This window comes from Ammospiza nelsoni, chromosome Z (assembly GCF_027579445.1).
Source record: "Ammospiza nelsoni isolate bAmmNel1 chromosome Z, bAmmNel1.pri, whole genome shotgun sequence".
NCBI lineage: Eukaryota > Metazoa > Chordata > Aves > Passeriformes > Passerellidae > Ammospiza > Ammospiza nelsoni.
The window spans coordinates 35,416,094-35,428,531 of record NC_080669.1 but is presented as its reverse complement, the minus strand read 5'-3'; the positions used below and the strand labels follow the sequence as shown (position 1 = coordinate 35,428,531).

General features: G+C 39.6%; 1 protein-coding gene across 2 annotated transcripts in view; it reads right to left on the bottom strand.

Annotated features, from left to right (window-relative positions):
* PRUNE2 (prune homolog 2 with BCH domain) overlaps nt 1–12,438 on the bottom strand; it is a 103,092-nt gene that overhangs the window by 42,542 nt on the left and 48,112 nt on the right. For both annotated transcript variants that reach the window (XM_059491885.1, XM_059491884.1), the window contains 2 exons: nt 5,883–12,375; nt 4,186–4,987 (listed from right to left, as the gene is read on the bottom strand). In XM_059491885.1, coding sequence (XP_059347868.1) covers nt 4,186–4,987; nt 5,883–12,375 — 7,295 coding nt within the window. The remainder of the gene's footprint in view (nt 1–4,185; nt 4,988–5,882; nt 12,376–12,438) is intronic.

Genomic DNA, 12,438 nt, shown 5'->3' with positions numbered 1-12,438 from the left:
TTTCCTTGCAGAAATAGAACAGGAGAGGATGGAAGAACTTCACCCCTAGCCATAGACTTCTTTAAAACACCTTTGAGAGTTGATATGTGTCACATTGGGATGAAGGGCAGTGACTAGCAAACATAGATTTTAAGGCACTTCCTCATTCTAGTTTTTGTTAATGCTTTCTGTTGCAAAAACCTTAATTCCCTCTGTGTTGGAATACCAGGCTCTTTCTTGCTCCAAGGTCAGGGCAAATAAATCTAAGGAGACGTTGTTTTTGAAGTCTGAGTCTGAAGTTTATTATCCTTATCTATCATAAACTCAGGAGATGTGAGCTCTCTCTAACAAGTCAAGAAAGTGAGTTAAAGTGGTGTCTATTCAAGGCTATTTAAGTCCCAATTATCCAATAAATAGTTCATATTATTTATGCTTCTAACCCAATTATGATCACCCGAAACCCACAACGCAGACATCTTTCACCCAGTCAGAGAAAACCACCCGGATTCATGAAGAAGAAGGAAGAAGAAAGTGCAAAAAAGATAACTAACCCACACGCAAAATTCTCCATCTTGGCTCCCATATATCATCATATACTAAAATCCCAGATCCAAGTTTTGTCACCCAGTGAGATCACATAATACTATCCAAACTACACACAAACAGTTTCTGTGCTGTCACTCAATTTTTGAAGCCTTTTCCAAGGTGTCAGGTCAAACAAGGTTTTTACTTGGCACCCTTAAATTCAGAAAGCTTGAAGTTTTCAGCCATCAGAGTTCCAACATCCCTTCTCTGTAACAGGCAATTTTATTAGAAGAAGTGGCAGACATCTGCTGGATGTAAGCAGAAAACAATGCAAACTGCATCCTTCACAGACCCTTATTCCACTACAAAAGGAACTTACTTCAGCACAGTACATGTAGGAACCTTTTATTTTTTTCCCTAAACAGGGGCATATGGATATAAAAGGGATTATAAGACATCTACTAAGTGCCTTCATAAATTAATTCAGCTGTTCATTGGCTGGGTTTGAGTTCGAATACAAATGATAAATTTCTTTATTTTTCTAAGATGATAGAACCACAGAATGATTTGGGTTTGGAAGGAACCTCAAAGATCACTTGGTTCCAGCCCACTTGACTGGGGAAGGGATACTTGCCACTACATCAGGTTGCTCAGTGCCCCATCCAGCCTGGCTCTGCACACTTCCAAGGATGGAGCATTCACAGCTATTGTGGGCAACCTGTTCCAGTGCCTCACCACCCTCACACTAAAGAGTTTCTTTTCATCCTACTTTGATGTAAATCTTTGGCGGACTCAGAGCCTGATGACTAGCAACATCAGGTGCCTTCCAGAAATTGTACTGCAACAATCAGAAAAGTCTTAGTTCCTTCTCTCATGTGGTAACACCAGTATTCCTTCACTAACCTCCACAGACTGGCAGCTCTGCTGCATCACATTATTTTAAACTTCACTGGCCATGAAGTTTATTTCAGACTAAAAAGTCAAAAGCTGCATACTGAGTTATGTTTTAAGAAGGAACTTCTGGTTTTAAAACTGTCAATTAAACACATTAAGAAAGCAGTTCTAATTACACACTTCTACCATGTCAGTTGCTAGTTTTTCATCTGTTTATGTAACAGCTCTCATTAAACGGGCATATCATCTAGAAATAATGATTCCCGTATGTGTATCATCATAGTATTTTTTTGTGTGTTTGCTTTGGTTTCAAAGGAATCAAGGGGCCTCTGCGATCATGCTGTGGGCATGCACAGGGATGGCTATGCCTGTTCTCCTAGGAAGCCTGAAGTCTTTACCTAACTGACCAGAGAAATAAGCTTACTACAAGTTTATTGAATATCAGCTACCAAGCAGAGAGGAAACTGAGGGGAAAAACACATTGCAAAAGCAATCTCTATTACATACAAAATCCTCACAGAAGAGGATTTATTACTTTTAATAAAATTAATGCTGGAAGAAACTTCCATTAAAGTTTACAACTTACCAAGAAAAAATCGAACAGGAAAACTTAAACCCAAAGCAAAGGTATATTTTACTGGTTCCATGTTCCCACAATCAATTGTCAATGTGGAAGCTCAATAAGTTAGTTACTTTGCTTTTCTGGGCATCAGTATTAGTAGTGTAAAGGACAGACTTAGCCACTGCTATTGACTTAAAAGGCATTTAGTGTTAAACAACTTCTAAGTAAGACAAGAGAAAAGACTAAACTAGAAGCTATAGTGATGACATATATTCTATACTAAGAATTATTTTATCTTTTTCTTGCAGGATGCACCACATTCCATCATGCATTTAAATTTTTATTGAAAACACAAGAACATTAACATGTTCCAGTTTTGGATTTTAATGTGGGAATTACCCCAAGCAAATACACTAAGTTCTAAGAATAATGAATGTACTGCATGCAAAATTCCAGTGTGAACTATTGTTGAGTAGTACTTCAGGATTTGCCAAAGCTCCTAAAAAACAGCAGAGTTCTCAAAATGGATATAGCAATTTATAGCAATAAGATGTTTACCCACCCATATAAATTTATAGCATATAAATGTTTTTTCTAGTACCAGTCTAAGTTCAAAAATCAGATTTTCTTCCTGAGGTGTCTAAGAGTTATCTGCATCAAAGTTATCTCAAGTTGAAAATGTGCTGGTTTACTTAAAAATCATTCTAAATTAGGTATCTAGAGTTTTCTTTCCCTCTCTACATCATGGGAATTAAGTATGACAAGTCAAATCCCTAGGATGCTGCCTGCATGTAATTAATCAGTATGACTTAGACTGGGCCAGCATCTGCCTGGTTTTAATTTAAAATGCTTTATAGGAGACAGAGGAAATAACAGACGATTTCTTCATGTCAGATTTGCAAGCCTGCAACTAGCCAGCACCTCTAAACAGCTCTTCCTGTTTTCTGTCCTAGTCATTACTGGCTGTGAGCAGAACTGGTAGGCATTTCACGATTTTAAGATTTTTTACTAGAAATGTATGGTTTGTCAAGAAAGAATATTTCCTAATTGAAATTAGTTGTTTTTAATTAACTCCCAGTGAAACCCTGCAGGGGTAACACCAGAAAATGGCTTCCAGGGCTAACAAACAAAGCACCTCCAGGTCAAAGGACATCTCCTTTTCCTAGATTTGCAGATCCTCAGCCATGCTTCCACACAAGAACATGGACACAAAACAGCTACTTGGAAATTTTGCTTGTTTGGCTTCTCTCAGATTTCTCTTTTATAGGAAATTTCAAAATTGACACTTTTCCTTCTGGCATGGAATTTAGAAGCTGAGAGGAGTGGGTGTGACAGAAATGTTGTGCCAACCCACCATACTTTGGCTAGTTTCAATGTCAAGCACTTGATATTTGGTTTACTTTAGGCTCTACAGGTCTGATGAGTACTCGTCTTCTGTTAACACTTCTGAAAATTCCTCTGTCCCTTGATGGTAGCCTGCTGTTTGCAAAGGAAGAGAGGTCAACAACAGAAGCACCCTCTCCAATACACTGCAGTAAATGGCGTCAGGAGGGCCACCCCTCACCCCATCTGATGGCACAGCAGAGTCACTTGGCAGGAGGAATACTGCCAGCACAGAGACTGCATGTCCACCCAAAAGCAGGTCCACACATACTCACTCAATCTGCTTCAATCACCAGTTCACTTCCAACAGTCATAAATGCTCCTCTGCTCTGACTAGAGCTTGAAAATAATCACAAAAATCACAACTTTCTTTCATGCTTTTCCTTCCTCTACAAGCAGCATGTTTTTCTGACTCTGGGCCTTGACTTCCTCCTTTCTTCCTTCTCAACAGTTTCGCATTGGGCAGAGATAGTAGTTCACTTCAATCCCTCCACAATCTCATCAGTACCTGGCTTGGGCCTGTATACCCTGGCCATATACTGTTTCATATTTAAAAGTAGGTAACACAATCAGTGGGACTTCACAGAAGGAAGACAGATTTATTCCTGCAAGAACGTAACCTTTAAGTCAATTGCAAAACAACCCTAATTTGGCTCATATCAAGCGACAAAGAACCAACAATCTGTTTACAGAAAGGAAGTAATACACTGATAGTTAAATAATACTTTGCGTATTTCAGACTTGAAAGTCTTGCCATCTATACATAATGGCACACACCTCAATGGCATAAGTAACAAATGAACAGATGACTTTTGAAAGAAAATAGGTTGCTTTTTACTTACCCTGATTTTTGACTCAATTCTCTGTCACTGCTGAGAAGAACCATTTCCTCCTTCATTTCTTGCGCTGTTGCTACATTATTCCCAAGCCTCTGTTGAGAATTTGCTTCCCATGTGCTATCACCACAAACTACCTGCAACTCTGATGTTCCTGCAATGCCTGAACTCACATTCTCAGCAGCCAGACCATCTGAAGGAGAACAGCTTTCATGTTCAAAAGATTTCTGAAGGGGAGTTTCTACCTGAAATTCTGTCCAAGTGTCAAGAATCATTTCCTGTGCTACAACAGATGCCAGTTCTTCACCAGGATGTCCGGACCCTGATTCTGGCATCTCTGTCTTGGCAGAAATTTCTTCAGGTGATATGCCACTTATTTCATTTTGTCCCAATATAATCCAACCGTCATCTTGCCCACAGCTTTCCTGTGATTTCCTTTCACCATCCATCTTCTGATGCACAGCAGAAGGATTTTTCTCTTCTAAGTGAGCAGTGTCCCATTCAGTCCCACTAACAAGATGATCTTTGCTTTCATTTGAAATGGATATCGCCTGAAAAGCATCCAAGGAGCCTGGTGAAAAGTCTTCATGAGATTCTTGAAATGCAAAATTAATTCTGCTTCTTTCAATGGTATCATTTGTTGCAGGTGTTTTTTCTTCCTCAGTAACAAGGATGTAATCCATCTCCAGTGAAGGTGGGAGCACCTGCATCTTCACATCTTCTTTACTGTCTGTACTTTCCAGTTCAAGGCTCTTGTGGGAATTTCTCAGCTTTTCTTCTCTACAAAGTAGGGAGTCAGTGACAGCTTCTAAAAGAACAGGCAAAGAGAAACTCTTTTTAATTTCTGAATTACTGATTTAGTCACCATAGTATGCTTTAATCAGTACTGTGAGATAAAGCTCTTTTCATTTTGCTTTGCTCTGTTAATGTGTACTTGAATTTTATAACATCATTACCATCATTATTGTTAAAGGTTACACATTAACACGGCAATCATCGCCAAGGCACAAACAATTCAGTGTCCCATAGGCTAGGCCCTGTACAAACAACAGAAATTATATTACTACTTCAGTGTTCAAAAGCTTTAGATTGCCTGTGATGCCTAAAGTTTTAGCTTTCATATTTTCCAGATTCTGTAGTGCATTAGTATACAACTCTGAACTCCATATACAGTGTCTGCAAGTTCTCTTCACAGCTCAGTTAGACAAAACAATCCTTTTCCAGCCTGAAAACCAAGGACACTGTTACAGCCTCAGGCCCAAAAAATGTCAACAACAGCAAACTGAGGAGAGGAGTGGATAGGACTTCATAACCTGAAGCTGTAAGTGGACAATTAACCCCAATATTAAATGGACCAAAAATTTTTACATTGTGAAAACAAGTGACCAGTTGTACATTTTGGATCCATCTTGGGTGCAGCCACAGCTGGGCTCTTGTACTGCCCAAGATGCATCCTTTGAAGGCATTTTAATAAATACCTACTTTATTCCTTTAGCTCTGTCTAACCTCTGTTCCAGGTAGCCTCTCAAGGAAGGCATCATCTGAGAGAATGACACTAGAGCTCTTTCCGCAATAATGTTCTGCACATTCGGGAGACACACAAACTTCTCACTTCACTCAAAGCCTCCTCCTCTTAGGCTTCATAGAAATACTTCCTCCTTTCTCTGTTCTATGTATTTGCCCTGGAAAGCAGATTTTCTTACCATCACATGATCTTCTATCTCCACCTTGTGGTGACTCAGGATCGGTTGTTTCTTTTTCAGATTTTCCTGTCAAGAAATCAGAATGTGGGGGAGTTACTTCAGCCAGGGAGAGCGATAGTACTGAGGTGCGATTTTCCTCAAGACACTCTGTGGATATCTCAGACACCTTATGTTCAGTCATCAGGATGCCCTCTGCACCTTCCAGAGGAGCCGGCAGTGGCAATTGTTTTTCCAAAGAAACACGGTCGTAAAATGGCTGCTGTAACAAGAGCTCACCGTTTGCATTCTCACTGCTGCCAGAGGGTTCAGCATCGAAAGATGCAGAGGATGGAGGAGTACACACCATTGGTGATTGGTCATTGGGTATCTCCTTAAGCACAGGAACATAATTTTCTATTACAGCTTCATATTCTTTTGCTGTGTCATCAAACAGCTCATTATTTGAATCAGATTCATCACCTTCATTACCACCAGGTAGAAAGGACTTGGGAAAGAGTGTCCGTTCATCCTCTGACTTCCCTTCTGCTGCCTCACTGCCTAGCAGTGTCAGTATGTTCATTCCACCACACGTGCCTCCTAGGCCATTAGTCACTGAGGCGTCCCTTATACTATGTTCTATCCCTGTGTCAGAGTCATCCACACATTCTTCTGACCTATCTAGCTCAACACCTGTTATTGCTGTATCATCAATACCAGAATATTTTACAACTTCACCCAAGGCACTAATTTCTATTAAGCTTTGTTCTTCCCTGTCAGGTTGACTGAAATCCATGGGAAGCAAAGGCATTTGAGAGGTCACTATTTGAGCTGTATCAGTTGGTGCTCCTTGATGGCTTGCATTAGTGAAACTTCCATGGAACATGTCTTTCACATCTAAGGATGTCACTTTTATAACTTCACTGGCAATTTCAGTTGACTCAACAGGGTCAAAAACCAGCTTATTTTCTAGACTGTATTCTTCTGGAATTGCAAATTCAGGAGGCTCCTGAGGATTTGAAGAGATACGCTGATAGAATTCACTGGCCTTTACTGGCTCATAGTCCTGGGGGCTACCATTTTCAGAGTGCATCTCATTCTGCATTACTAACTGACACTTCGAGTCAAAATCTGCCTCTTTATTCACATTTGATTTTGTATGAATTGGCTGACTGTCTTTGTCTTCAGGCTCCACTGCAGCCTGAGAAGATGGGATAGAGGCATGCTTAACTCCATATTCCTGGCACACATCAGGACTGCTTGATGACTCTGAACCATTGTCTTGGTCACAGTGACTTAAAATATCAGGATTTTCACCATCTGATTTCAAAGTGACAATCTCCTCAGCATTAGTCCACAGGTCAGGTTCCACTGAAAACTGCTGATTACTTCTTTGTGTGTTATCCTGTAAAATATCTGGGATAAGTGCAGTTTGGGGAACAAATATATTCCATTCTGGGCTTGACTTTTCTGCCATTTCAAAAGATAAGTCTTCTACAGTGAAAGCACCTGGCATGGAGTTGTGCGCTTCTACTCTTTCACACTTGTCTTCCTGCTGTTCTTGAGGAGTGAGACTTGCATTTTCCTCATTGTCTTTTGGTAGATCCAGTACAGTGATTACTTCAACTGGTATAGCTTGTTCCTCATCTGAAAAAGAGTTTTGTGGAGTCAGTTGATTTTCCTGATCTGTAGAAAACAACTGCTCTATCAACTCCCTTTCTTTTTTATCCAGTGTGAAAGAATCAAATCGATTGAACTGTGAAGTGTCTTCATTTATCTGACCATCAGGACTATTGATAGATTGTACTAGTCTTTCGTTTTCTTTTTCATCAGCGTACAGGGGGGCAGGTAGATTTTCATCATTACTTGTATCTGTGAAATGTACTTCTGTTAGTTCTTCATCTTGTGAAGGTAAGCCACAGGAGTACTCTTTACTATTTCCTAGATGATTTGTTACAGAGTGACGTGAACCAGAATACTGATCTTCCAATTGCTTTTCTTCACAAGGTTGTGAACTCCACCAATCTGAACTGTTATCTAGAAAATCAGATGTTCCTACTGTGGATTTTGGATTAGTTCTTGAATCAGCTTCCAATGACATACTCCACCTATCTACAGCTTTTGAAGAATGCTCTTCTTTATCGCCAGCAGCAGAAGTCAATGCAGGATCTTCATTCACTTGATACAAATATGAGTCTTCCCCACTATCTGCTTTTTCATTGAAACTACTCACCTGAGTTACTTCATCAAGTGTTTCACAGGGGCCAGTAGTAGGTTGAGTATGATCAATAAAGCCAACAGACCCATCCTCCTGCAATATCTTTTCGGCTTCAATTGTTTCAGAATTTTCACTGAAGGTGCTTACAAGGACGTTCTCTCCCACCTTAGTTTTTGCACCTAAACTGTCTTCATTAGCTTCAGGACTCGTTGCATTGGACTGGTCATAATCCTCTTCATTTTCAGCTGCTTTGTGCTGTTTGTTTTCACACACTGAATCTTCATTAATCAGTTCTGGACATGCCTCTGAATTCTCTGAATCCTCATTTACGTCAGGACTTGATAAAGAAGATACAGTATCATCATCTACATGGGCATTCCAAAAATCTAAGCTTTTAGGAACTTTGTTCTCTTCACCACTTGTTTCAAATCCTTCTTCATATTCATTCCCAAATTCCTGCTTTTTAAAGGAATCCGCAAGATTTTTATTATTTTTCATCTCCCACACATCCCTGCTTCTTTCATGATGACTAGCAACTGGAAGATCTCCCCACACATTCACAGATGTATCACTTAAGTCAGGACTTGTTCCACTTGAGTGTGTATAATAATTTATTGAATTACTCCACATATTATCTTCTTCCAAATAGCTTTTGATCTGTGTATCTTTTGAAAGACTGCTTGTGGTATTTGCTATTTCAAGGACTTCGCTTGCCTCAGGACTTGTTCCAGGAGACTGCAAATCTTCACATGGCTGTGAATCCCAAGCAGTTTGGGGAAAATTGTCATTAAGCACTGCAAATGGTTCTCCACAAAGATTAGTAGCAGGTTCTACATTTTCAGAGTTTTCATTTCTCCCAGAAGCTATTTCAAGTGAAAATGAATTTTCCACCACAGACACATGTGTAATATCAGGAACACTAACAAATCCAGAAGGATTTTTCTTAAACTCATCTGTGAAAGAATTTTCATTGGTCTTCATCAGTTCTAAGCTATTTTTAAAAGATAGTAAATCAGAATTACAAATGTCTGGAAGGTTAGGAGTCACTTCATGTAAGCATTCTTGCCCTTCTCCCAGAGGTTCTTGTGGTTTATCCATCAAAGGAATTGATATGGCTTGGCCACTACTATTATTTCCAGAGTCATCCCAGACACCTGAGCTTCCAGGTATTTTAGCAGAATTATTCTCAGGATTATCACTACCCTTATGAGAACTTTCAGAAGTACTTTCCATCTTGGGACTTGCTGCATCCTCTGTCACTGTAGCCTCTTTTCCAGCTTCCTCAGAAAGCAGCTGTGACATTTCACTATAATTGTAATTTTGTGGTAAGAGGTCATCCAAAAATTCATAATCTCTGCCTCCTTCAGAAATACTTGAAGATTCTAAACTGTTCTGCAACATGTCCCTTCTCTCTTCCTGGTTAACTGGTTTACTTTGATTGGAAAATGACACATTCTCTGTGATTAATACTTCCAAACTAACACTATTTCTCCGTTTTTCTGGGGAGGTGGCAACTTCAGTTGTTGGTCCATTTTCTTCCAAATCTCTTTTACCTGAAGATTCATTGCCCTCTTGCACTGGTTTATTACAAATGTCATCAATCATCTGCTGCCCACTTGTCACATGTGTTCTCTTACGTTCTTCTCCTTCCTTAGCGATGACAGTGGCATTATCCCAGCTTTCCTCACAACCCTGCTCACTCTGTAAACCCCACGAGTCCAGCTGGTGCACGGAATCCTGAACACCCAGCTCTTCATCAATACTGGCAGTGGTTTGTGCTGCATTCTTACTAAGTATCTCACTCCCTAAGTCACATATGTTCAGATCCAAACCATTCTCATTTTCCGAAGTTGGCGCAGAGGTGTTTGTGTCTTCTACAGGAACACTGCCCACTGCTTCTGCCTCGTCAGCTGCTCTCTGTCCAGTATTTAATTCATTCCGTGATGGCGATAAGTCATTCACTGTTTGATTATATGCCGGTATTACTCTTTTGCTTTCAGATACAGGAAAGTTATTTTCACTGCTACATGTTTCAGTTGAAAAACATAGATCAGCTGTTTGTTCTGAATAAGGGCAAGGTTTAGCAGAAGCAGAAAGAACTGGCATTTCAGAATTTCTTTCTTTTAACTGGGTGATATTATTTAGGGGAGTGTTCCAGATATCTGTACTTCTAGTATTTGAAAAGGGCATATTGTTAGGAGATAACGGTTCCTTAGTTGATTTCTCAAGTACTTTTGACTCAGCCAAGTTTGTGTTCATGAATTTACCAGTAACCGCTCCTTCATCAAAATCCTTGTCCTCATTTTCTCTTTCATCTTCCACATATGTAGGTGATATATATGAATCAGATGTTGAATAATTGGTGTCTGGTGGAGAAACAACTAAATCTTCCGCTATATTTGATGAACTAAGATCCGAGTTTTTATATAAGAAGGTGTCCTCCCAGGGCACCACTACTTCTGTTACTTCTTTTCTGATGTTTTTATCATACATATTCCAGGTATCTATATTTTCAAATTGTTTTGGTCTATGTTTAGGATCACCAAATAAAGGTTTTTCCTCCATGTTTGGCTTGGCATTATTTTGCATATTGTTGAAAACAAAAGTTCTATTTTCAGATTTTCCATGATCTTCTATTGAACAATACCTTCCTTTATCCCAGACTTCTGGATTTTCAATTTCATTGTCCACTGTGATTTCTGAAGAATCTGATAAACCTGTTTTTGATACAGCCCATTCCTCAGGAATATTCACTGATTTTAACTCTCTATCTAGTTTGGGCATGTTCCATACATCTTCTGAGGATTTACCAGCATTTCCTTCATCAAACTCAGTCCAGATTTTGTAAGAGCCTCCAGCTAGCTGCCTACCTTGTCCTTCACCGCTACACCATGCATCTGACATCACAGGTGTTGGTTGGCTGACCTTCCACAGGTCTGTAAAGGTCTCCACTTCTTGCTTTGTCTCATCTAAAGAAGCAGTTTGCAAACATGAATGTTCACTGTTTTTCTCTTGATTCTCATGGTTCCAATTATCTTCTTTAAACTGATTATCCCATAGACCTGCTTTCATATATTCCATTTGCTTTGGCTGTTTTTGGAGGAACACAGAATCTGAGGCTCTTCTATCAGTATGTTCTCGTAGCAAAGGACTTTCTTTAGAATCTTTCCATAAGACAGGACTCTGAAATACAGATTCCTGTTCACTTGAACTCCATGCATCAGCATTTCTGGAATCTAGATCAAAGCCATCCCACCAGCTGCCATATCTAACACGAGAAGGAGAGTAATTTGTGCCCTCTATTTCATTAATTTTTTTTATGACATCTTGTGAGAAAATTAAAGGCTGCCCATTATCCAGTGGTGAAGTATCTACAAGACTATTCATAGGAGTTGGTGGAATTTTTGAATCAGCAGATTTCAACGCTTCTGGTGAAGAAGAATCACCTTCAACAAAATCAATCAAACTTGAAGTTTTCTCACACATTCCTCCTGGATTCTCATCAAATTCAGCCAGATTGTCTTCCTCAATTTTTGTCGTGACTAAGTCAGTTGAATACTTTACTGTAGCATTTTCTAAGAGGTTTGTCTCATCAAGTTTTTTCTTCAGAGTGAGCTGATGCCCTTCTGAGGAATCACTATTGAGAAAATAGTCATCTGCTGGGGAACAATCCACAGAACGAGAAGATGACTCAGATGGAGCTGTAACCATGGGCGCTAGATCAAAATTGAAAAGATCAAAATTATCGCTATTGCTTCCTGACTGAGACTTTTGCTCTTCAGCTACTGCTCCTTCAGGAATAGGGCTGTAGGAATCAAAGCCAGGCAGAAGACTGTGATGTGAAGCAGCCCCTTCTGCAACAGGGCTGTCATCACTAAGAAAAACAGAACTCTCCTTGGAAGACCGGCTGCTTCTAATGGTAGCCAAGCCACTGTCTGGACTTACAAGGTCTACATTAACATCAATGTGGGCTTGCACAGATCCATTTAGATCTTGAGGATTTTCTATAAAATTGGCAGAACTGGGCTGTGGTTCTACATCAGAACCATATAACTCCATAATACCAGAAGATCCTTGTGAAAGTGGAGCACTTCCAGCAACAGCTTCAGTAGAAGAAGTTCTACTGTTTGATACCATTTCTGGTTGCCTTCTATTTATAACTTCCTTAATTAGAAGAAAAATTTGATCGCAGGTCACCGAAGAATTTTCTTGATGATAAATGAGAATTTGGTCACATTCACATTCTAGAGGATTCAGCTCCAAACAAGGATTCTGACATTCTTCTAATTCACAGCAGATCTGTTGAAAAATGGGTTATTTCAGAAGTCACTACAGTGGACATAAGGCACATATTGACTACTT